This window comes from Nerophis lumbriciformis, linkage group LG27 (assembly GCF_033978685.3).
Source record: "Nerophis lumbriciformis linkage group LG27, RoL_Nlum_v2.1, whole genome shotgun sequence".
NCBI classification, from domain to species: domain Eukaryota; kingdom Metazoa; phylum Chordata; class Actinopteri; order Syngnathiformes; family Syngnathidae; genus Nerophis; species Nerophis lumbriciformis.
The window spans coordinates 27298478-27325277 of NC_084574.2; the positions used below are offsets into that span (position 1 = coordinate 27298478).

The 26800-nt window shown below is 40.0% G+C and overlaps 1 protein-coding gene across 1 annotated transcript in view; it reads left to right on the top strand.

Moving 5' to 3' along the window:
- The window catches only part of xylt1 (xylosyltransferase I), a 351330-nt gene that overhangs the window by 138928 nt on the left and 185602 nt on the right, over window positions 1–26800 (top strand). The window contains exon 2 of the mRNA XM_061988256.1: window positions 16401–16962. Within this exon, the coding sequence (XP_061844240.1) occupies window positions 16401–16962 (562 nt within the window). The remainder of the gene's footprint in view (window positions 1–16400; window positions 16963–26800) is intronic.

Sequence of the window (26800 nt, forward strand, 5' to 3'; positions counted from 1 at the left end):
CTCTGTAAAGCACCAGTTCCATTGGCAGCAAAACAGGCCCAGAGCATAATACTACCACCACCATGCTTCACGGTAGGAATGGTGTTCCTGGGATTAAAGGCCTCTCCTTTTGTCCTCCAAACATATTGCTGGGTATTATGGCCAAACAGCTACATTTTTGTTTCATCTGACCACAGAACTTTCCTCCAGAAGGTCTTATCTATCTTATTGTCCATGTGATGTCAGATGAAACAAAAATTCAGCTCTTTGTCCACAATACCCAGCAATATGTTTGGAGGAGAAAAGGTGAGGCCTTTAATCCCAGGAACACCAATCCTACCGTCAAGCATGGTGGTGGTAGTATTATGCTCAGGGCCTGTTTTGCTGCCAATGGAACTGGTGCTTTAAATGGGACAATAAAAAAGGAGGATTACCTCCAAATTCTTCAGGACAAGCTAAAATCATCAGCCCAGAGGTTGGGTCTTGGGCGCAGTTGGGTGTTCCAACAGGACAATGACCTCAAACTAGAGATGTCCGATAATATCGGCCGATAAATGCGTTAAAATGTAATATCGGAAATTATCGGAATTGTTTTTTTTATTATCGGTATCGTTTTTTTTTGTTTTGTTTTTTTATTAAATCAACATAAAAACACAAGATACACTTACAATTAGTGCACCAACCCAAAAAACCTGCCTCCCCCATTCCCACAAAAGGGTTGTTTCTTTCTGTTATTAATATTCTGGTTCCTACATTATATATCAATATATATCAATACAGTCTGCAAGGGATACAGTTCGTAAGCACACATGATTGTGCGTGCTGCTGGTCCACTAATAGTACTAACCTTTAACAGTTAATTTTACTAATTTTCATTAAATACTAGTTTATATGTAACTGTTTTTATATTGTTTTACTTTCTTTTTTATTCAAGAAAATTGTTTTAATTTATTTATCTTATTTTATTTTATAATTTTTTTTTAAAAGTACCTTATCTTCACCATACCTGGTTGTCCAAATTAGGCATAATAATGTGTTAATTCCACGACTGTATATATCGGTTGATATCGGTATCGGTTGATATCGGTGTCGGTATTTAAAGAGTTGGACAACATCGGAATAAGCTAAAGCTAAAGTACCAATGATTGTCACACACACACTAGGTGTGGCGAAATTTGTCCTCTGCATTTGACCCATCCATCACCCTTGATCACCCCCTGGGAGGTGAGGGGAGCAGTGGGCAGCAGCAGTGCCGCGCCCGGGAATCATTTTTGGTGATTTAACCCCCAATTCCAACCCTTGATGCTGAGTGCCAAGCAGGGAGGTAATGGGTCCCATTTTTTTTTATAGTCTTTGGTATGACTCGGCCGGGGTTTGAACTCACAACCTACCGATCTCACACTTTAGCCACTAGGCCACTGAGTAGGTGGCCTAGTGAATGAGAATGAATGAGGTAGATCCCCTCGACTTGGTCAATTGAAAAGTAGCTCGCCTGCACAAAAAGTGTGGGCACCCCTGCTGTACAAGAATAAGCCAAACAGTGACTGTAAAACCGGGGTATTTTCCGAATTGTGATTGTGGCGTACTATTCCGGAATCATCTTTAAGTGAAGTAAAATGAAGCTGATGGCAAGTAGCCTTTTTGTTGTTGTTGTTGTTGTATATCCTTGCGACGCCCTGCAGTGGCAAAGCAGCTGTGATCTAAGTGTGTTTGTGTATCAAGCTCCAGTGTCATACAAGACTCAGCATCTTGCTCGGAGATTAACTCCAGGTAATTAATCTGAGCTCGTTAGCCATATGGCAGGCAGGTCCGGGGCCAGGACGCCGCTGAAGGTGATCCAGCTCGGGTGAATCTGCTAATACGCGTCGGACGGTCGAATGCGTTTCCTAATGAACTTGACAATATGTTTACGGCCGCTGTGGTTGTCTGCACGGTTGCTTGTGTTGACATAGCGCTAGGAGGCCGGCTCGGATGGGTGTGGGGAAACTGATACGTACCTCTCCCTTGCATCTGCCATGAGACGGTGAGAAGTAACTGATGGCATTAAAGAGGAGGAGAGAAGGTGTATCCGTATTTTATTTTATTTTTATTTTTTTTCACTCCCTTCGAGCAAGAGATGATGCGTGGGCCAAGGGAGGATGAGGACAGGTGCAGAGAGAAAGATATGTTCTATTCCCTCAGCTACGCAGGAGATTGAGGGAACCGAAAAAGAAAGAAAAGGGACAGTTGAAATATCTCCCCCTGTGGACGAGGAAATGAGGAAAAGTCGGATGGGCCGGCCAGCTCTGTGTTGAGAAATGGACCAGACCAGTCCCAGAGGGGGGTTGGAACTCTTCCCATTCCCCCTGAACGTGCCCAGCGCTGATGGATGATATTAATGTTTACCCCCTTTTGCGCTGTGCTATTGTGTGGGTGTTTCTGTGAACATTGCCAATTCTTGCACGGCCTCCCCAATACGTCCAGCAAGTAAGAAACATTCCGTGTAACAATCAATCCCCTGCCCCACTCCCACAGTCCCATTTGCAGTCCGACCCAGGCGTTCGCCCTCCGGCAGCCAGCGATTAATTCTTTGCCCCACAGCATCCGGCTCGGAGCACAAGATTAAAAAGCAACACTGCCACCAAAGAAGGAAAAGTCGAAGGAGCGTAGTGTGAAGACCGTCTATTCAGAGGAATTTTTTTTTTAACCACACTGGCTGCACTTTTCTGCTTCCAATGCAGTTGAGGCTAACCTCACCTGACTTACAGTCGTGGTCAAAAGTTTACATACACTTGTAAAGAACATCATGTCATGGCTGTCTTGATATTCCAATCATTTCTACAACTCTTATTATTTTGTGATAGCAGTGTTTCTCACAGGGCAGGCATCTATTTGTGGTGGTGTGGTCGGGCGGCGGGGGGTGGCGGTGGCAGCGGCGATGACCAAGAAGAACGCAGAGTTGGAATATAATTACAACACTTTATGTACGTATTTATATACAGATTTGAACAATTAGTTATTCACTGAAATATATTTATTAATTGTGGTTCTTACAAAAAATATATCTTATAAAATATAAAAGCTAAAATGTCTCTTAAAGCTCTGCCCCTTTAATTAGTGAATACTAAATAATTTAACTTTAGCCTACTACTACAACTATATTATTTACCAGCAACATAAAGTGAAACAGAGGCAGAGGTGTCCTGCCACAGTCAGTCAACCTCCTCCTCCTCCTCCTCCTGCTGCTGCTGAACAGGTCGCACTGGAGCTAGTCGCTCTATGTTTTGTCGTAGTCCTCTCTATAAGGCACATAAGAATATAAATTAGGACCCTTTTCATGAGAAAAGTGCATTTCTGATCTGACCCTGCTTTATTTTTCAGTGTTTGCTGAGTCTCACCTGTTCCCTCCGCCCTAATTTTTCTACTTGCCCGACTTCTCAAATCTACTTGCCCCAATATTTTCACTTGTCCTGCCTAGGTTTTTTTCTGGCTGTGTAGTGCTCATGGCTTATATCTTACTAAAATCCTTCCCGTTGACTATTTACAACACTACACAGTATTTATTATTATTATTATCTATAATTACATTTAAATGGCATTGCATACATGTAAAATTAAATGCTATTTCACATTATTTGACCAGTAGCAGTTACACCCATCTGAACAGGTCAGCCACCTGTTTAAAGCCCGATCACAGTTGAAATCTTGAAATGAAGGGCCTTTAATGGCCAAAACATTAACCTGGACAACATTTTAACAGCTGGTTGGCTCAGATTTTATTCTTTTCATTGCATTCACATGCTGCAGTGGACAGTGGACATTTTAGCTTGAGTATTAATGTAGTATCTGAAGCACCGTCTCCACGTGTGTTTATTGACAACAGGGTTATAACCTGGACACGTTAGCTCGTCGGTATGAAAACAGGTTATTGTTATTACGTGCATCTGCCCCGGACCCCGAGTCAAACAGCGGCGGTGTTAATGAAGCAGCGTCAGGCTGCTCACCGTCAGTGAAACGCTCGGTGAAATCGCGGATTAACGTTAAATATATGACGAGCCGCGAGCAATGCAGCTATAACCTATCTACCTATAACCTATATTACCCTCGTATTTTGATCCCGTCTGTCCGTCCGTCCGTCTTTGTCTTCGTCTTCTTCGTCTTCGTCTTCGTCTTCTTCTTCTGGCCCACCAGGTGAATTAAGTGCTATTGGCGGAGTTACAATGCATAGTAGGCTACCGCCACCTACTGCACCGGAGTTGTAACTACAAGGTACATTCACAGGCAGAGTCCCATTGCTTTTATGAGCGGTCGAGCGAGTCAAAAGCCGAAAAATCCATTTGTGGCGGACGTAATTCTTTCGTGGCGGGCCGCCACAAATAAATGAATGTGTGGGAAACACTGGATAGAGTGACTGGAGCACATACTTGTTGGTCACATTCATGAAGTTTGGTTCTTTTATGAATTTATTATGGGTCTACTGAAAATGTGAGCAAATCTGCAGGGTCAAAAGTATACATACAGCAATGTTAATATTTGGTTACATGTCCCTTGGCAAGTTTCACTGCAATAAGGCACTTTTGGTAGCCATCCACAAGCTTGGTTTGTTCTCCCGAGGTGCAAATGATTTGGACCAGATATGACGTGCAGGTGAATACATATTTAATTTTAACACTCAAAAAAAGAATAAACAAAAGGCGCGCACATGGGCGGAAGTACAAAACTTGACTATAAACACAAAACTTGCACAAAGGCAGAAACTATGAACAATGAAACAAAACTTGCAAACTATGGCATGAATAAAGAAAACTTACTTGGATGAGAAAACGGCATGAAAAAGAGCAGCAAGGGTCATAAGGGTGTGTGGAGAGTGTGAAGCAGAGTGACAGGAGTTTGATGTCGCCAGGCTGACTGCCTGGCAACTCCCGGGTTAAATAGTAGTGACATGATTAAAGACAGGTGCGTGAGTCGTGAGGGCAGGTGAAAACTAAAGAGTTGCTATGGTGACAAACAAGAGTGCACAATGAGTCCAAACGTGGAACAGGTGAAACTAATGGGTAACCATGGAAACAACACAAGGGAGTGAAAAGCAGGAACTAAAAAGAGTCCAAAACCAAGCAGAACATAACTTAAACAAAACATGATCACACAGACATGACATATATTGTCCAACTCTTTAATTACCGATACTGATATCAACCGATACCGATATCAACCGATATATACAGTCATGGAATTAACGCATTATTATGCCTGATTTGGACAACCAGGTATGGTGAAGATAAGGTACTTTTTTAAACAAATTAATAAAATAAAATAAGATAAATAAATTAAAAACATTTTCTTGAATAAAAAAGAAAGTAAAACAATATAAAAACAGTTACATAGAAACTAGTCATTAATGAAAATGAGTCAAATTAACTGTTAAAGGTTAGTACTATTAGTGGACCAGCAGCACGCACAATCATGTGTGCTTACGGACTGTATCCCTTGCAGACTGTATTGATATATATTGATATATAATGTAGGAACCAGAATATTAATAACAGAAAGAAACAACCCTTTTGTGTGAATGAGTGTCAATGAGTGTAAATGGGGGAGGGAGGTTTTTTGGGTTGGTGCACTAATTGTAAGTGTATCTTGTGTTTTTTATGTTGATTTAATTAAAAAAAAAAAACGATACCGATAATAAACGATAATTTCCGATATTACATTTTAACGCATTTATCGGCCGATATTATCGGACATCTCTAGTCTGGGGTCATTGTCCTGTTGGAACAGCAAACCTCGCTTTTAGGTTGTCCTGAAGAATTTGGAGGTAATCCTCATTTTTCATTGTCCCATTTCCTCTCTGTAAAGCACCAGTTCCATTGGCAGCAACACAGGCCCAGAGCATAATACTACCACCACCATGCTTTGCGGTAGGATGGTGTTCCTTGGATTAAAGGCCTCACCTTTTCTCCTCCAAACATATTGCTGGGTATGGTGGCCAAACTGCTCCATTTTTGTTTCATCTGACCACAGAACTTTCCTCCAGAAGGTCTTATCTTTGTCCATGTGATGTCAGATCAAACAACAATTGTTAAGAATGCATTTTCCCATGCCCCAGTGTCAATTAGTGCACAAGGGGGAAAAAAATGGTGAAATCGTTGGGGAAATGTGAAATAGATTCAGAGGGTAGTTTTTTAAACATCAGTGGACATATGACTTTTTTTGTCCATGTCAGAAAACCAACAAATATTAACATTGCTGTATGTATACTTTTGACCCAGCAGATTTGGTCACATTTTCAGTAGAACCATAATAAATTCAGAAAAGAACCAAACTTCATGAATGTTTTTTGTGACCAACAAGTATGTGCTCCAATCACTCTATCACAAAAAATAAGAGTTGTATAAATTATTGGAAACTCAAGACAGCCATGACATTATGTTCTTTACAAGTGTATGGAAACTTTTCATTGTGACTGTATATACAATACATATGTATATATATATATATATATATATATATATATATATATAGCCTGGCCCCTGGCCAAATTTGTTTAACCCAATGCGGCCCCCGGGTCAAAAAGTTTGGGGACCCCTGTTCTATACACTCTGCAAATCTGGATTTCATTATAAGGTGATCAGCAGCCTTTATAGTGGTTACATGTGGGATTGCCAGTTTCTGCCATTCAGACAACATGGGAGGGTGAAAGAAAGTAAAGGCAAGCACGGAAGGGGGTTGGACCACAACACCAAAGGTTGTGAACGAAAGATGAGAGGAAGCTGAAATAATACTGGAGAGAGAAAAAAGACATATGGAAGATGTGAAAAATGGGATGTGGAGCAGACGGGATAGGAGGGAAAGGACAAGGGGAGAGTGGTGGATGCTGATTGTGTGAAGAAATGTGTGAAAAAAAGACATGGGAGTGAAGAAAAGAAGGGAGGCAGATGACAGGTTGGAGCTGAAAGGTGTATTGGATTGTGAAATGTCTGCAGGGAAGCAGCTTAAAGGGCGCTAACAATGATGGTATTCTTTTCATTCATTTTTAATGCTGCAAAGAAGGTTTTTTTTCTTCACAATTTGTGGAGGATCTTGGCATGTGCCCAAAATAATCCAATGTCCAATGCTGTTTGTATGGGAGGTGTGATTTTTTTTTTTTTTTTTTTTTTTTTTTTATAGTAAATGTTGCAGGGATTTGGCAACATGCTGCTGATAGGTACTTTGCATGAATATGTACTGCAACTGTATTGGGTAGGGATGTGTGATCAGTGTCTTTTGCTACCGGTTCCGATACTGATCATCCATAAGTGAGATCGGCTGATGCCAATACCGTTCACATAAAGATTATTTATGTATTTAATATTTGTTTACTTACTATGGTATATTATGGTAACGGTTTAGTATGGGTAACACATATTCACCATTAATTAGTTGCTTATTAACATGCAAATTAGTAACATATTGGCTCTTAATTAGTCATTATTAAGTACTCATTAATACCTTATTCTGCATGGCCTTATTATACAACCAGTAAGCCATTAACTAGGAGTCTTCCCTCAATAACCTCAGAATTATTGCTTATTAGTAACCCTAACCCCAACCCTAACCCGTGGGTGTCCAAAGTGCGGCCCGGGGCTCATTATTTTGCGGCCCACGGCACATTTTAAAAATGCTACTACCAAAAAAAAAAACATAAAAAAGAAATAAAAGAGCAAACAGGTGTAATGAGAAAATGTTGCAGATTTGACTCTAATAGAATAAAGTCCATCCATCCATCCATTTTCTACCGCGTGTCCCTTTTGGGGTCGCGGCGGGTGCTGTAAAGTAAACTGTAATAAAAATATATATTTAAATTAAATTAATGGTGGTATGAATTATTGGCCTATTAAAGGCTCTGATTACTTCACATGAAATATTCCACTGTGAAATATTTTTTTGGGGAAAATATTACATATTGCCATATACATAAAACAAGGTTTTCTTGGACAAAAAGGGCATAAAACATAAGAAAACAAAGAATTATGAAAATGTATAAATGACAGATAGATCTGAAGTTGATCCAGGGATTTAAGTGTTGAAAGTAAAAAATATTAATATTGATGTATTATCTTTTTTTTAACACTTTTACGAGTGGCACCCTTTTAAAATGCTACTAAAAAAACCATAATGAAATTCAAGAGCAAACAGGTGTAATGAGAACATGTTGCAGATTTGACTATAATAAAATAAAGTAAATATAAATATATATAATATAAAAAAAGAATATTTAAATTAAATTAATGTTGGTATGAATTATTGGCCTGTTAAAGGCTCCAACTACTTCACATGAAATATTCCACTTGGACATTTTTTTTTTTTTTTTTTAACTTTTATGAGTGGGTCTCTTGTGGATACCCAATACCTTTTTTTTTTTTTTTTTTTTTTTTTTTTTTCAAACTGTTGTTGGTCAGAAAACAAAAATGAACTAACAGCTATGTTGTCATGAATTGTTGACCTATTTAAGGCTAGAATTACTTCACATCTAATATTCTAAACATTTGGGGGCTGGGGCAAGGGGGGAATTTTTCATTAAAAAAAACATGGGTTTTTTTGTACAAAAAAAGGGCATAAAAGATAATAATGTTTTTACTTTATAATATATCAACGGTTAGACCTGAAATTGATCTATAGATATTTAGGCATGGAAAGTAAAAAAAAAAAAAAAAAATAATATACAACTTTTTTTTTAAACTAATGACTGGGATCTTTAACACTCACCAACATTGAGAGGAGTCCTCATGGGTACAATATATATTTTATTGGTTTTTAAAATTAAAAATATCAAAATGGCCCCCGAATGCTTTCATTTTTCATTATGCGGCCCTCAATGGAAAAAGTTTGGACACCCCTGCCCTAACCCTTATATGGTGCCCTGGTGTCCAAATAACTCTTGTTACTTTAATAAGCAACTAATTAATGGTGAATATGTTCCCCATACTAAAGTGTTACCAAGATTATTTATGCATTTAATATTGGCATGTTATTTATTTATTCACTGTTCTGTTACAGAGAACAAGGAAATGGGACACAATTGCTATGGAATGAAAAGGTGAAGGATTAAATAAGCTCTGCTTCTTCCTACTCCTTTTCGGACGTGCTGTAATGAAACAACTGGAAATATGTGGCACATGACATTGTATCGTATGCATGCTCGAAATAAACTGAACTGAACTGAACATTTATTAAATGTGCATTTTCAATATATGTGAATGCTAATGAGAGTTAAACAATTTTAACACAATAGTAAAACCATTTCCTTACTTTCTTGTTTTGCATACTTTTGTTTGATTGAAACAAAGTCAATATTACATATGGTAACACTTTAGTATGGGGAACATATTCACCAATAATTTGTTGCTTATTAACATGCAAATTAGTAACATTGGCTGTTAATTAGTCATTATTAAGCACTTATTAATGCCTTATTCTGCATGGCCTTATTATACAACCAGTAAGCCATTAACTAAGAGTCTTCCCTCAATAACCTCAGAATTATTGCTTATTGGCAACCCTAACCCTAACCCTTATATGTTCCCTTAGTGTCCAAATAACTCTAAATTAACTCTTTGTTACTTTAATAAGCAACTCATTAATGGTGAATATGTTCCCCATACTAAAGTGTTACCAAACATACTATCTACGAATCATTTACATCCTTTGGTTTTTGCCCTCAAAGGCTTGTCCAAGGAATTATTCGCTGAGTTTGTAAATATAGTATTGATACCACTCTTGGCATCGACACCACCAACATATGGATCGACTTACCCTCCTTTTACACCGCTGAGACATCAACAGTTGCTATTATATTATCCTCCATCTAGACTCCAATTAATCTACTTGTTAATTTCCCGTTAATAGTTGCTGTAACGTGGTTCCACTTCTTAAACTTTACTGAACATCCATTTATTGATGTTGCTTAGAGCTGGTTTAGTTGCTACCTAAGCTATTAGCATCACTGCCGCTGGCTTGCTCTCGGTGTGTAAAATGTTAAGCCCTGTCCTCCGGTGATAATGCTACTTGATAATATTAATTAAGATTTAAGGAAATGTACCGTATTTTTCGGAGTATAAGTCGCACCTGCCGAAAATGCATAATAAAAAAGGAAAAATAAGTCGCACTGGAGCCCGGCCAAACTATGAAAAAAACTGCGACTTATAGTCCGAAAAATACGGTAGTTAATTTGCCGTAGTGGAGGTGACTATTATTAGCTTAGGGGGGCTGCTCAATAGTGTGTATGGAGACTAATAAATAATTGCTCGTCGCTTGTCAGTCGGGGGGGACTAAAAATAAACAAAGTTTTAACTAAAGCCATTAAAAGGCTTTAATTACGCAAATCGGCTGACAGTGATTGGTAACTGATTGATCGGCACAGTCCTAGTTTTGGTGGATTTTTTTTTTTTAAACCTTGATTATTTAAATGAAGGTTAGAAATACATTTGGATTTGATTGAGGGAAATAACTATTTGTTTTCCAACCAACCAGCAAGAATGCCGACCCCCCCCCCTCCCCCCACCCCCCACAAACAAGTTATGTGCCCATGAAGCACACAAATTAGTCTTGTCCCGTCAGCAGGAAGCTTAGTGAGATAAAGATTTTGTAATTATCGCTCCAAATGGAAGAAATAAAAGATAAAACTAAATCGCTTCTTGCTCTGCAAGATCTCTCCTTATGGAGTAAGAATAATTCAGAGAAAAGGAGCATGTTAATGTTCTAGAGCAGGGGTGTCAAACGTACGGCCCTCGGGCCGGATCAGTCCTGCGAACAGGTTTTACCCGGCCCGCGGGCTGAGTCAATGATTTTAGAAAAATTGTGGAAGTAAAGAAACAGGTCTGTAGTTTGTAAACTGGTCTTTGTCTCCAGTCTTATAAATCGGTACGACTTTTGCGATTTAAATTTTATCTGGGAATTTGCCTGTTTGAAATAATAGGTTGCTGACATACACTATACTTCCAAAAGTATTTGGCCACCCATCAAAATGATCAGAATCAGGTGTCCTAATCACTTGGCCCGGCCACAGGTGTATAAAATCAAGCACTTTGGCATGGAGACTGTTTCTACAAACATTTGTGAAAGAATGGGTCGCTCTCAGTGATTTCCAGAGTGGAACTGTCATAGGATGCCACCTGTGCAACAAATCCAGTCGTGAAATTCCCTCGCTCCTAAATATTCTAAAGTCAACTGTCGGCTTTATTATAAGAAAATGGAAGAGTTTGGGAACAACAGCAACTCGGGAACAAAGTGGTAGGCCACGTAAACTGACAGAGAGGGGTCAGCGGATGCTGAAGCGCATAGTGCAAAGACTTTCTGCACAGTCAGTTGCTACAGAGCTCCAAACTTCATGTGACCTTCCAATTAGCCCACGTACAGTATGCAGAGAGGTTCATGGAATGGGTTTCCATGGCCGTTCTGCAGCATCTAAGCCATACATCACCAAGTCCAATGCACAGCGTGGGATGCAGTGGTGTAAAGCACATCGACACTGGACTCTAGAGCAGTGGAGACACGTTCTCTGGAGTGATGAACCACGCTTTTCCATCTGGAAATCTGATGGACGAGTCTGGGTTTAGAGGTTGCCAGGAGAACGGTACATTTCAGACTGCATTGTTTGGTGGAGGAGGAATTATGGTGTGGGGTTGTTTTTCAGGAGTTGGGCTTGGCCCCTTAGTTCCAGTGAAAGGAACTTTGATTGCTCCAGGATACCAAAACATGTTGGACAATTCCATGCTCCCAACCTTGTGGGAACAGTTTGGGGCGGGCCCCTTCCTCTTCCAACATGACTGTGCACCAGTGCACAAAGCAAGGTCCATAAAGACATGGATGACAGAGTCTGGTGTGGATGAACTTGACTGGCCTGCACGGAGTCCTGACCTGAACCCGATAGAACACTTTTGGGATGAATTAGAACGGAGACTAAGAACCAGGCCTTCTCGACCAACATCAGTGTGTGACATCACCAATACGCTTTTGGAAGAATGGTGGACAATTCCTATAAACACACTCCGCAACCTTGTGGACAGCCTTCCCAGAAGACTTGAAGCTGTAATCACTGCAAAAGGTGGACCGTTACATATTGAACCCTATGGGTTAGGAATGGGATGACACTTCAAGTTCATATGTGAGTCAAGGCAGGTGGCCAAATACTTTTGGCAATATAGTGTATGTTAAAGGTTCTAAAATCTCCGACAGGACCAACATTGAGCTTTTTGGCGACAATTTAACTGAATAGGACCTTAATTGCACCATCCCCATAGAGTAAACAGGAAGACTTCTCTGCATTGACAGTCCAATGAACAAAGGCAATTGTCTGTAGAAATCTTGGGTGAGAGCCTTCTGACTTCAGCCAGAGCACTGAAGATGGCTTGTGTCTCCTGCTTCCATTCTGTTGAACACGACTCTGTTCTCCCCCCGCCCCCCCTACCTCTTTTGGCGCCTCTTTTCTCTGTCTTGTAAATGCTGAAACACATCAGGGAGCCCTGTTGTTGTAAGCTCTATCTTTCCCCAGCTGCTGTTTGCAGTTCCGCCTCCTCTCCCTCGTGTGTCTAGCAAGGTGTGCAACAGTGGCGTGACAGCCAGGCATCTTCCCTCATTTTCCGTTAGCTGCACCGAGGCACATTTCACTGCAACAAGGCGGCACTTTCTGGGCGCGGAACTCAACCTTCGTGTCAGCAATCCTTCGCCTTGCGAGCCACACTTTTCACTCATTGCTCTTTTTTTTTTTTTTTTTTTTTTTTTTTTTTTTTTGCACTCTCCACTACCCTGCTTCCCGGTTCAGCTTGTTCTGCTTGAAAGATAAATTGTTTGTTCGCATATGACACACGGCATTTCTTGTCACATGCCACGCTATACAGTGTCGTCACAATCGTGGGGGCTCCCAAGTGAAAGGAATTGTCCACATGCATGCACACACACACACACACACACACACGCTTAAGCATTAACAACCGCACAAACTCGCAGTCATGTTCCGGCCCTTTATCCCCTTTGGGTAATCTGTTTACGGTGAGCTGGGACCATTTGAGGGAGAATTTAATTGAAACCCGAGCTAATCTGACGATGGCACGGAGCGACCCGAGCCCTGGCGGCCCCGCATCACCTCAAGTAAAGTTGCACCTCGTCATCCTCCCACTCGCTACCTCGCTACTTAATTTCATGCCACACAGTTCAGTGAGTTTCTGCCCACTCAAACATGCCACATTGATTGTTAAACCGAAATATGATATGCAGCACGCTCATTGGCTTCCAATCTTGGGTTTGTTCCTCTTCCATCACCCCTCACCTATTAACAAGCTCTATTCCAGGGATGTCAAACATTCGGCCCGTGGGCCATATCAGGCCCGAAAACAGGTTTAATCCGGCCCGCGGCCTGCAAGCTGAGTAAGGACTGTTTTCACTGCTGGACTCTAGAAAGCATCAATCAATCAATCGATGTTTACTTATATAGCCCTAAATCACAAGTGTCTCAAAGGGCTGCTAAGCCAAAAAGGACATCCTCGGCTCAGATCCCACATCAGGGCAAGAAAAAACTCAACCCAATGGGATACAATGAGAAACCTTGGAGGGTACCGCAGATGTGAGGACCCCCCCCAATGTTCCCTCTAATTTTTCATGTGTTTGAGCAAACGCAAAAACCCTTAGCATTCAGTGGAGCCCATGTGAACAACATCAGACGTGCACACTGTGGCTACACCAGCTAAATAACAAGTTAAATCTCCATCCATCCATCTATTTTCTACCGCTAGTCCCTTTCGGGGTGGTGGGGGGTGCTGGAGCCTATCTCAGCTGCATTCAGGCGGAAGGCGGGGTACACCCTGGACAAGTCCCCACCTCATCAGGGCCAACACAGATAGACAGACAACATTCTCTTATTATTAGAATCAAATGACAGCGGTCATTTCCATGAGGTTATTTTCTAATATAAGTGTTTAGGCCCACTTACAATGACAATAACAAAAAATATTGTTTTTCATGAACTGTGTACTTGTATTGTTTGTCTGGGTGGAGGTCCTGCTTTGGAAATAATGTGTACCCCTTTCAGACATTGCATTTAGTTCCCATTAAAACATTCACATGTTGCACAATGAGATGTAAGCAGGGGATCATGTGTACGTTCCTGCAACTTCCTGTTTGTAAAAAATATATTTTTATTAGTATTTATTTAATATACTAACAGCATTGCATGATTCATATTTATAAATTAAGATTCCTAATAAATGACACTAGCATAAGTACACATTTGATTGGTAAATCATAGTGTAACGACCTGGAATGACACTTTATGTGTGGTGTTGGAGTTGTCCGACTTTTTGTGTGGCTGTAAATGCATCACTGGCTAAGTGCCATATGTGCAAGTGTTGGCGCAAGTGAGAAAGAGCGAGCGGCTGCTGTTGATATAACAAAGTTGCTTTTGGTCTGGTTTGTACTGCAGAAAATGACCAGTTTTGCTAGATATATTTTTTTTTACTAATGTTTTGGTGATGTGTTTATGGCCGACCATAAAGAGTTTTGCTCAGTAAAGTGATTGATGGAATTCATGTCCTCAAAGCGTCTTGACAGACGTTACAATATTTGAACAATGATGACGAAAACTGTTTTCTCTGTCGTGTCCGTGACGTTTCGGAAATTGTTATGCGTTTATTTTTTGGTGCGTGGCATAGATTTGCCGTGCGCAGAGGACGCTTGAGCAGTGCGCAATTGCACAGGCGCGCACCTTAGAGGGAACATTGCCCCCTACCCCCTCTTGGTGACCGGTGCAATGGACGTCGAGTGCATGAAAGAGGTTCCGCAGCCTCCGTAGCAGAACCTCCATGTTCTGTAACAGCTTCTTCCCTCAGGCCGTAAGACTCTTAAACGCATCATAATAATCCCCTCAATTCCCCCCAAAAATGGATTAACTCGCTGGAATATAAAGACAATATAACATACATCCATAAACGTGGATGCATATGCAAAAGTACACTATATTTATCTGTCAATAATCTATTTATTTATATCTGCACCTTATTGCTCTTTTATCCTGCACTACCATGAGCTAATGCAACAAATTGTGGTTCTTATCTGTATTGTAAAGTTCAAATTTGAATGACAACAAAAAGGAAGTCTAAGTCTAAAAATGAGCTGTAATGTGTTTATTGACAGAAACTGTGGTTATAAATGTGTCCACTGGATGTTGTAATAGCATTTTTATTTTATTTTTTGCAATTTGAGTGCAACCCACATGACACTCTTTAAAGATGAAGTGTCAGCTGACTTTAAGCGCCCTCCGGATTGGCAGCTGCTCGTCCAATCAGCGCAGGTGCAAGCAATCAGCTGCTCCTGTTGTGGCTGGCAGCAGATGGCGGTGGACTGATGCAGTGCCAACGCATACCTTCTTTCCTTGTAAATCATCCACTTAATGGATAAAATAACGAAACGCTAAGATGCAAAGACTTAAGTCAACATGACCATCATCTTCGTAGTAGTTAGAGTTTCCTGCAGGGCTCCCAGTTGGTTGAAAGCGAGTTGCACACCCTGAACTCCATTGTAAAAATGTGTGCTTAAAGTTGAATGCCTTTGTAAATACACTGAGACTGTGTTTTAAACTGCACCAATTATTTTCCTCAGAATGTTCGGTAACACTTTAGTATGGGGAACATATTCACCATTAATTAGTTGCTTATTAAAGTAATACAGACTTAATTTAGAGTTATTTGGACACGAGGGGAACATATAAGGGTTAGGGTTAGGGTTACTAATAAGCAATAATTATGAGGTTATTGAGGGAAGATTCTTAGTCTTAGGGACGCTATAGCTCGGTTGGTAGAGTGGCCGTGCCAGCAACTTGAGGGTTCCAGGTTCGATCCCCGCTTCCGCCATCCTAGTCACTGCCGTTGTGTCCTTGGGCAGGACACTTTACCCACCTGCTCCCAGTGCCACCCACACTGGTTTAAATGTAACATAGATATTGGGTTTCACTATGTAAAGCGCTTTGAGTCAATAGAGAAAAAGCGCTATATAAATATAATTCACTTCACTTCACTTAATGGCTTACTGGTTGTATAAGAAGGCCATGCAGAATAAGGCATTAATAAGTACTTAATAATGACTAATGAAGAGCCAATATGTTACTAATTTGCATGTTAATAGGCAACTAATTAATGGATGGATTGGATGTGTTCCCCATACTAAAGTGTTACCAAATTTTCAACCAACTTGAAGTGTTTTGCCAAGAGAATTATTTGTAAAATGTACATTTTCATAATGTGCGTATTCTATTTTTAATCAAAGCAAAACAAAGAAAACAATCTGAAGTGGTTATTATTTTTAAGTTATTATGCCAGGATTTTACCAGTCCGACCCACTTGGGAAGATATTTTTCTCCTTGCAGCCCTTGAGCTAAAATGAGTTTGACATCCCGGCTCTATTCTCTTTCTCTGCAGGATGGTTACTATTCCCACCGGCCCAAGGAGAAAAGTCGAGTGGACAGCAACAACGAGAACTCAGTCCCGAAAGATTTCGAGAACATAGACAATAGTAACTTTGGCGCTCGCTCACAGCCGCATCGGCAAACCGTGGGGGCCACCAGCAGGAGGCAGCAGCGGGAGCATCTGCAGGAAAAGGCTTACGACCAGCAGCACGTCTGGCGTGACAACACCCCCAATTTGGGCCGCGGCTCCAACGAAGTGCTGCCTTTAATCCACCAGCCGCTGTCGCTCGCCAACATCTCAGGTGTCGCAGCTGGCGGACTGCGGCATCGCGCCTCACAACAAGCGCCGTCCCAGCACCGACATCAGCACCCCCACAAGAAGCAGGTGACCGCGGCGCCCCTGGAGGTGACCTATGATCAACCACCCAAGTGTGAGATCAGTGGGAAGGAAGCCATCTCAGCTCTGTCCAGGACCAAGAGCAAGGAGTGCAGGCAACAGATCGCAGAAGTGTACTGCAGACACAAGGAGGGACAGCTAATGCCTGACAAGGTCACTCGCTACTGCCCACTAGAGGGTGAGTACACTTTACACTCCACATTACTTTTAATTGATTACGATTCAAGCCATTCCCTCAATGAATGGCTTTCAAGCTTCCCTTCTGCCAATGAATTATTTGAAACATACAGTTATTGACTACTGCTAAAGGGGTTCCTTTATGCAAAACCAACTTGTCTTACTCAGATTCCAAACAAGCAGTTAGGAATTTGAGACATTAGTGATATATTTTGCCTTAGGCCCCTTCTACACTTATCCAGGGTAAATCCCACCTAACTTTATCCTTGTCCACACACACACACAATGGTTGTTTAAGACTCCCTCATAGTCACCTCCAGTGATGCTTTGTGTGCAAGTTCTTAAATTAAATGTAACTTATCTGAACAATATCCAGTGTTGTGGTATTTCAATTAACTGGAATCCAGTGTGCTGTGAGGCCCTATTGTAGTGAATCACACCTGAGCCATCATAAATTACTCAAGTCTTTAATTGACATGTCAAAGTAAACAATTAATCTAGGGATCTAGATATCTGGTCAGGACACTCCTCACTCTTTTGCCTTCATCTTCATTGTCCATTCGTTTTTGGTGACTTTATATCAGTGGTTCTTAACCTGGGTTCGATCGAACCCTAGGGGTTCGGTGAGTCGGCCTCAGGGGTTCGGCAGAGCCTCCGCGACTCATCGTGTAAATAAAAACTTCTCCCTGTCGGCGTATTATGGACACCCCCAAACAATGTTCCCTCTAATTTTGTGAGCAAACGCAAAAACTCCTTGAGCATTCGGTGGAGCACATGTGAGCGACGTCAGACGTGCACATGCACTGTGGTCACACCTGCAGCACACTTGCCCCAAACCTGACTAATTAACAAGTTCAATGTTTTATTATTGTAATCAATTGACAGCAGTCATTTCCATGAGATTATTTTCTAATATAAGTGTTTTGGCCCAATTACAATGACTATAACATATTGTTTATCATGAGCTGTGTACTAGTATTATATGTCTGGGTGGGGGTCCTGCTTTGGAAATAATCTGTACCCCTTTCAGATATCGCATTTAGTTCCCACTAAAACATTCACATGTTGCACAATGAGATGTAAACATGGGATCATGTGTACATTCCTGTAACATTCTGTTTGTAAAACATATCCTTATTAGTATTTATTTAGTATAATAACATCGTTTTATGATTACGGGTCGGGTTCGGTGAATGCGCATGTGAAACTGGTGGGGCTCGGTACCTCCAACAAGGTTAAGAACCACTGCTTTATATACTCTGGACCTAGACGTTGAGTCCGCGATATACATGACGGACAATAACTGATACAGTCTGCTTTGCCAGTCCAAATGCATTCAATGTTTTCCGTATTCCTCACTCGTCGGCCAGGTAATACAAAGAACATGCTACTTTTTTTATTATACGCACGGGAGCACACATTTTCGTTGTCTTCCCTTCGACAAATGGACAAAAGTTTTTCGGTAAGTAGAATCACAGCTGACCCGGAGATTCGAAAGTTCTCTTGCCGTGAGAAGTGTTGTATCCCAAATAGCTGCAATTGCGAGTTTCCTTCTCATAAGGTATTCATGTGTGATTTCCACAAGCGTCTGTAGATGTAGAAGAAGGATAGACACGGGCATGTCTGGATGACTCGCCTCCATCTTTCCAGTGGTTAGCTCCGGTTGTTATGAAGCTGGCTGTGGCGCATTCTTTCTGACGTCACTTCCTGTGTGGGGCGCGGTCTTTCTGACGTAGCTTCCTCTCCGAACTCAGTTTGTAAACGATCAATGAGTCCATACAGAGCTATGAGCTGGAGATTCAAGAAATACACTTACCTGTGTAAAAATGTATCCAAGGAGGGGGGACCTTAAACGATGGTTTAGTGTGGCTGAAACGGGGCTTAGGCTAAATATTATTCGTTTAAGGAGTTATCCGGCTTAATGTAGACAGGGCCTTAGTTACGTCAGCGGATATCTCCATATATGGTAGTAGGCTTACCCGATGAGCATTGTCTGAGTCCGCCATTGTTATTCAGTTATGTTTCAAAGTTGAAAGTCCAAGTCCAAGTCTTGTTGTAGGGCAGACTGGTTTGTACATACACATGCATGCTAAAATGCCCAGCTGTTGCCATTTCTAATAAAACATATCATATACAGGTTTTCCGCAAGTCTATAAGGCTATGGTTACACTGCAGGACAAAGTGGCCCAAATCAGATTTTTTTTTTTATTCCGATTTTTTTCCAGTTGACTGTTTACACTGCAAATAAAACGTGATTTTTATCAAACTCCACTGTTAACGCGCACGTGGCCCCAATGTGGCTTCAATGTCACTTGCATGTGCATGCGATAAAGTGAAAACAAAGGAAGTTGACCGTGAGGAAGTCGCTACTACTACAAAATAAAATAAAAGTCGGCACACCTTAAAAATTAGTGTTTTTTTAACGTGAAAATTAATTAAAGTAATATAATGTATGAATTGATGTATACAGTGTAATATATTCTGGCAGATTCTAATCTTATGGCTGTTAAGTAGAGGAGGTACACACATTAGTGTGGATCTACACACATTAGTGTGGATCTACGTGAGCTTTATTTTTCAACTCACATTAAAGTTCACATGTAAGCAAATGCGCCGAGGTGTCAATTCTGGTCCTTCAACAATCGCTATTTCTTCGGAATCAAAATATATATTCATATATTACATATAGCCTGTTATTTGCGCGCTATTGACAAGTGATGCTCCGGAAATTTGGTCGTCTTAAATAGACTTTGCTCACTGAACCCAGATGTTGTGATGAAATATCCACTTACTCTGGCGACTGCGTCTTACCCCGCGCACAGAAGTGACGTAGCTCACCCAAAGCTGACGAAAAAGTTGCGTTTAGACTAAAGTCAATTTGAAAATATCAGATTCCAATCGATGTTTGGACTACCTTCTGATGGGGCCTGAATCTGATGCGAAAAGATAAGATTTTAAGCACTTTTAGAGTGTTTAGACCAGGGATGTCAAACCTACGGCCTGCGGGCCGGATCAGGCCCACAAACTGGTTTTATCCGGCCCGTGTGATGAGTTTGGCAAGTATTAAAATGAGCTGCATTTTTTTTAATGAAAGTAACTGCTGTTCTGAATGTGTCCACTGGATGTCACAATAGCAATTCTGTTAGGACTAGCAAGAAGTACAAAGTAAAGCGTGGCTGCGGCTCCTCTCCCCAGACCCAAATGAAACTTAAAACCTGCCGTTTTATGTCTTCTGCTTCGAACACATCGTTATTTGGCACCCTTACTCCCCCATAATATCTTTGTCAAAAACAAGAAAACTTAACCCTTTTCAATAGTTTTTACCTCCGTTACTTACGGTTTGTTGAGTTAGCACTGGATCGATACCTAGAAGAGTTTACATGTTGTGTTTTTTGTTCAATCCCAGAAAGACTGTCACTTAAAGTTTAATCCTGGCTTGGAAGAGACCAAGTCTAAGCTCATTGGGCCCCATTCAGAAACCGTTCTTAAGAACAAATTTTGTTCTTAGGCCCACTTCCGAAGTTTTTAAGGAGATTTTTGTATTCACCAATCTTGTTTTAGCCGGGATTTGTTCGTACGTAAGAACAAAATCTACGAGTGCTCCAGAGCACTCTTAGGGTGGCCTATTTGTTCTTAAGTGTGACAAGTTCCCTTACCTCTATTGTCTAATCTTACATTAATATCATAGACAGACAGACAGACATATAGCAAGATGAGCAATATATAAACATTTCAAAATACCGTGTGCGTGCGCACACACACACACACACACACACACACACACACACACAATGGCAATGCTTTTGCTGCTACTGAAAGATGCCGCAGATCGTGCCCTGGGGAGGAAGCTCATATTTCACCAACATGTAGACCTATTTGCCCCAAGTGACAAATATTTATTTGAACGCTGCAGTCCCCCCTTTCTTAAACTTACGTTTTGACAATATGTATTTCCCCCGCGGGATAATACAAATTTATCTTCTGTAATCGGTTTGTGTTTTCTCCGTGTGTTTGATCCGTGTGTGTCGGATTTTCCGCCGGAATTGTGCCCTTATATGGGAAACTAAGCGCGTTTCGCTATGCAAATTACGGCATTAAAGGCCTTTACCTATGCATGTTGGGGAAATAAGGGCGTGTTTATATGCAAATTATGATATACATGCACGTGCTAACCATTTGGCATTCAGCAACTTAAGAACACCAGGTGGGAACAATTTGGGCGTTTAAGAACACGTCATGAATTTGAATGTACTCCTCTTAGGAAATCGGTTAGGAAGAAAGATAAGAGGAAAAGTTAGGAACTTATTGCTGAATGGGGCCCATTGTGTTTTTGAAACTGCACCAATTTCCTCGGAATTTGGTGCTCGGTTGGTAGAGCGGCCGTGCCAGCAACTTGAAGGTTGCAGGTTCGATCCCCGCTTCCGCCATCCTAGTCACTGCCGTTGTGTCTTTGGGCAAGACACTTTACCCACCTGCTCCCAGTGCCACCCACACTGGTTTAAATGTAACTTAGATATTGGGTTTCACAATGTAAAGCGCTTTGAGTCACTTGAGAAAAAAGCGCTATATTAATGTAATTCACCTCACCACCAATTTTCAACAAACTTGACGACTATTTTTGATTTGTACGTTTTCAGAATGTGCTTGTTCTATTTTTGGCCAAAGTAAAACAAAGAAGACAACCTGGATTTGTCTTTATTTTTAAGTTATCATGCCATTATTTTACCATTTCGGCCCACTTGGGAATAGATTTTCCTCAATGTGGCCCCTGAGCTAAAATTAGTTTTACACCCCTGGTTTAGACTGTCAGGAAAAATCCGATCTGTGTCACTTGAGGGCTAATAAAATAATATTTTTTGTGCAGTGTAAACTTGGCCTAAAAAGCATTTAAAGTCATTAAATGAATTTAGTGAAAATCAAGGTCTTAAATGGCATTAAAAAAAACATTAAATCCGATGTTCAGAGGTACTGGGCTGATAGTCAATAAGTCAATTACCGTATTTTTCGGAGTATAAGTCGCACCGGAGTATACGTCGCACCTGCTGAAAATGCATAATAAAGAAGGAAAAAACATATAAATCGCACTGGAGCCTGACCAAACTATGAAAAAAAACTGCGACTTATAGTCCGAAAAATACGGTAATCGAACAATGAATGAAAATGACCTCAATAACTTTTCCGTCATCAATAAAAATGGTACGTCTTCGCCTCTGGCTTTCAAACTGGATACAAAAGTTGTCATTCTGTGCATCGCTCGAAGTACAACGCATGTTTATTTCATAGGGTAATTACGTGACTACTGTGAGATATCGTTTCAGTTCAAGCAGGCGAGACTCTTGCACACGTTTTTCTGTGTGCGCAACCACAATTCTTGTTGACTAGCTATGTTAATAGCTTCCTGAGAGAAAGCGAGAGAGCCTCCTGTGTGTAGTAGTGGTTGTGGTAAACAAAGGCATCTGAAGTGACGCTCACTTTAATGTTGGAGCTGCAACTAAACATTTTGATATAACAAAACCACAGGAGAATACGCTTGCGAAGGTGGGCTCTGCGAATGGTGATGTACTAAACTGATCAATCACAGCTCTTTCCTTTGTTCTAACTTTATTTCAGCTACTATATGATACATATAAGTAAACAATCAGAACACGCAAGTAAACATGTCTCAACATTTTTTTCCAAATATGTACATATACATTTTCCAAACAGTAATTAAGACATTGAAACAAAACTACCATAAGGAAAGACTAAATAAAAAAGGCTAGGCATAACAAAATAAAATAGAACAAAAAAAAAAGGATCATTATATATTATTTTATTCTATTTTTTTCTTTGATGGAAATTGTCTTTATAATTACATTTGTATTCTATTGTGTTGTTTATTTATATGCCTTGGTTTTATTGTATTGTATACTGTTGTAGATAGATAGATAGATAGATAGATAGATAGATAGATAGATAGATAGTACTTTATTGATTCCTTCAGGAGAGTTCCCTCAGGAAAATTCAAATTCCAGCAGCAGTGTACAGAATTGTACGGAGCTCCTAAAGGGACATGGAGGGAATAAAATGTTTTGCGAGATCTCGCAATACTTTTTGCGAGATCTCGCAAAAGTTTTTTTTTCCTATGTCAGTGAACCGTAAGTAAAACAGACACAGCGATGGAGGAGCGGGAGCATGCGGGAGCCTACCCATCATCTGTGTTCTGTTGTGGGACCATAATACGTCAGTTGCAACCATTGAGGATGATTTGGACGAGGTAGGCCAATACTAAAATAGAAATCAATAAACATCCCCCACGGATGATGGGCAGGCTCCTCCATCGCTTTGTCTGTTTCACTTCGGGTTCACCATCGCTGTGTCTGTTTTACTTCCGGTTCACTGATGTAGGAAAAAAACATTTTGCGAGATCTCGCAAAAAGTATTGCAAGATCTCGCAGAACATTTTTTGCCCTCCATGTCCCTTTAGGGCAGGGGTCCCCAAACTACGGCGCGCGGGCCGCATCCGGCCCCCCAGCATCCAAAATCCGGCCCACGGGAAGTCCCAAGTTAAAAAAAAAGTGTTGTTTTGGTTTTTTTTCTGGTTTTTTTTTTTTTTTTTTTAATCTATCCTTTCTAATCCATTTTCTACCGCTTGTTACTCTTGGTGTCTCCTAGCTGCTCAGGCAAATCAAATTGTCTAAAAATGAATTTTGCCATCGATAACGTGACAATGCTAAATGTCAAAACGGATTAAAAAGACAAAATATATATATATATATATATATATATATATATATATATATATATATATATATATATATATATATATATATATATATATACATACAGCCCGGCCCCCGGCCAAATTTTTTTAACCCAATGCGGCCCACGAGTCAAAAAGTTTGGGGACACCTGCTTTAGGGGCTCCGTAGAATTGAGATCAAACTTAAAAAGTAAAAAGTAAATAATGGGGGTATGAATGGAAATAAAATAGAAAATATTGCAATAAGAATAAAAATAAAAAGCAACAATAAAAATACAAACATAACTGTAAAAATAAGAATATAACAAGAGAAACTATGCAGTAGTGACCATGTTATAAATAAATAAATGATAAATGGGTTATACTTGTAAAGTGTTTTTCTACCTTCAAGGTACTCAAAGCGCTTTGACAGTATTACCACATTCACCCATTCACACACACATTCACATACTGATGGCGGGAGCTGCCATGCAAGGCGCTAACCAGCAGCCATCAGGAGCAAGGGGTGAAGTTTCTTTCCCAAGGACACAACGGACGTGACTAGGATGGTAGAAGGTGGGGATTGAACCCCAGTAACCAGCAACACTCCGATTGCTGGCACAGCCACTCTACCAACTTCGCCACGCCGTGTTATGAAAATAAGACCTTGAGTTTCCTGATAGGCGCTATGAAATTAAATTCATTAGTATTGTTATTATTATTATTATTATTATTATGATTATGTATTTTAGGATATGGGAAGTTTTTATTACTTTTTTTGTATTTCTGAGTCATCATTAGTGAACATTGATGGAGCATCACAGATTTTGACGGGCTTTATGTGTCGTCTTGGAAACGCTCCGGATGAAGGCGGTGTGCTTTGCCTTGCAGTACGCAGACCAAAGAAGTTGTGTTTTTGCCAGGGTCTTTGTCTGGCCGTTAGCATCATAACTAGGGCTGCAACAACTACTCGATTAAATCGATTAAAATCGATTATTAAAATAGTTGGCGATTAATTTAGTCATTGATTCGTTGGATCTATGCTATGCTATGCGCAGAGGTTACTTTTTTTATTTTGTAATTTTTTAAATTTTTATAAACCTTTATTTATAAACTGCAACATTTACAAACAGCTGAGAAACAATAATCAAAATAAGTATGGTGCCAGTATGCTGTTTTTTTCCAATAAAATACTGGAAAGGATAGAAATGTAGTTTGTCTCTTTTATCTGATTATTAATCGATTAATTGAAGTAATAATCAACAGATTAATCGATTATCAAATTAGTTGTTAGTTGCAGCCCTAATCATAACTCAGAAAGTTATGGACCGATTTTGATGAACATTTCAAAGAATGTCCTAAAAAAACAATGCATTCTCTCCCATTGGACCCCGACTTAAACAAGTTGAAAAACTTATTGGGGTGTTACCATTTAGTGGTCAATTGTACGGAATATGTACTGTACTGTGCAACCTACTAATAAAAGTCTCAATCAATCAATCAAACCCCTTTATGACCTACCACATTCAGACCTCCCGATACGCAGGGAATTTTGGAGATGCAGATTACTTTTCAGAATTTAAAAGTGCCAAAAAAAAACTACAATGAGCATGTTTTTCTTTTTTTTGTTATACATCATGTACATCACAGCATCATTGTGAGGATTTACTTCCCTAGTTATTACGCACATGCCAAGATTGGATGGAAATATTACGTCATCTTACCTTATCTTGTGTTTCTTTAAACCAGGTCGTGGTTTTTCCGTCGTAATTCAGCGGCTAATTCAATTTCGTAGCGGCCCAAATGTCGTGGAAAAATAAACACGGAAATATTTAGTTTGTTTTAGTATTTATTCTATAAACATAGAGCAGGGGTGTCAAACTCATTTTTAGCTCAGGGGCCACATATAGGGGGAAAAAATCATGGCATGATAAGTTAAAAATAAAGAGAACTCCAGGTTGTTTTCTTTGTTTTACTTTGGCCAGGAAATAAAACAAGCACATTCTGAAAATGTACAAATCACAAATAATCATCTCGACAAAACACTTGAAGTTTGTTCAAAAATTCTGAGGAAAAAAATGGTGGAGTTTTAAAAACACAGAACACAATAAACTTAGACTTTGTCTCAGTGTATTTACAAAGCCATGATTAAACCTTAGGTCACAGCCTATCTGGGATTGAACAAAAAACACAATAAATAGACTTTTCTAGGTATCAAAAACCTCATTTTTCATGTCCACGTATTAATCCTGTACTGAGTCAACAAACCATAATAAACGGAGGTAGAACAAGAGGGTTGAGTTTAGGGATGACGTTTGATAAGAAATTATCGAGTTTGAGCCTATTATCGAATCCTCTTATCGAACCGATTCCTTATCGATTCTCTTATCGAGTCCAGATAGGTTGTTGTAAATGGAAAAAAACACACAATATTTGGTGTAACAAAAGCTCACTTGTATTATATAAGAAAAAAATAAAATGTAATAAATAAATAAATATTGACTGTTCCCCCCCCTAAAAAAATAAAATAAAATAAATGAATATTGACTGTTGTTACCCAAAGTATATTAAGTGGGATTTTTCAGAAAAACAAATATATACAGTAACACAAAAACAACCTGTCTCTGTGATCACTATAGGTGTATAAATAATAATATAGTGTTAAATAAAATCAGTCCCTTGGCAACAAAACTGAAAATAATACAGCTCTCCCAAAAGTGCACGTCTGCTGCTATTTGACATAACTGTTTGTTATGATGCTTTGACTTTTTTGCACTTTATTTCTTTATTGAAAGAAAATTCTATGAAGAGAAAAGTTGTTTGCAAATGCGGGTACCATGCTAAAAAATGAAAAGTTAAAGCTAAAAAAAGAAATACACTTTATTGAGTTAACATTATCTTTATAGTGGGAAAGATGTGATGTTATGAGCTAGGGAATATAACAACTACACTACCCAGCATGCAACGGGAGTGACGAGCATGCGCGGAAGCCCCGAAAAGTGTTGTTGCATGTCGCCAGCCGGCAGCTAAGAATGAGGTTATAAACACGCTGTGAAAGTAAACGTCAAGAACTCAGCCAACACGCCTCGTCTGCACTATTTATAATTAGACAGACAAC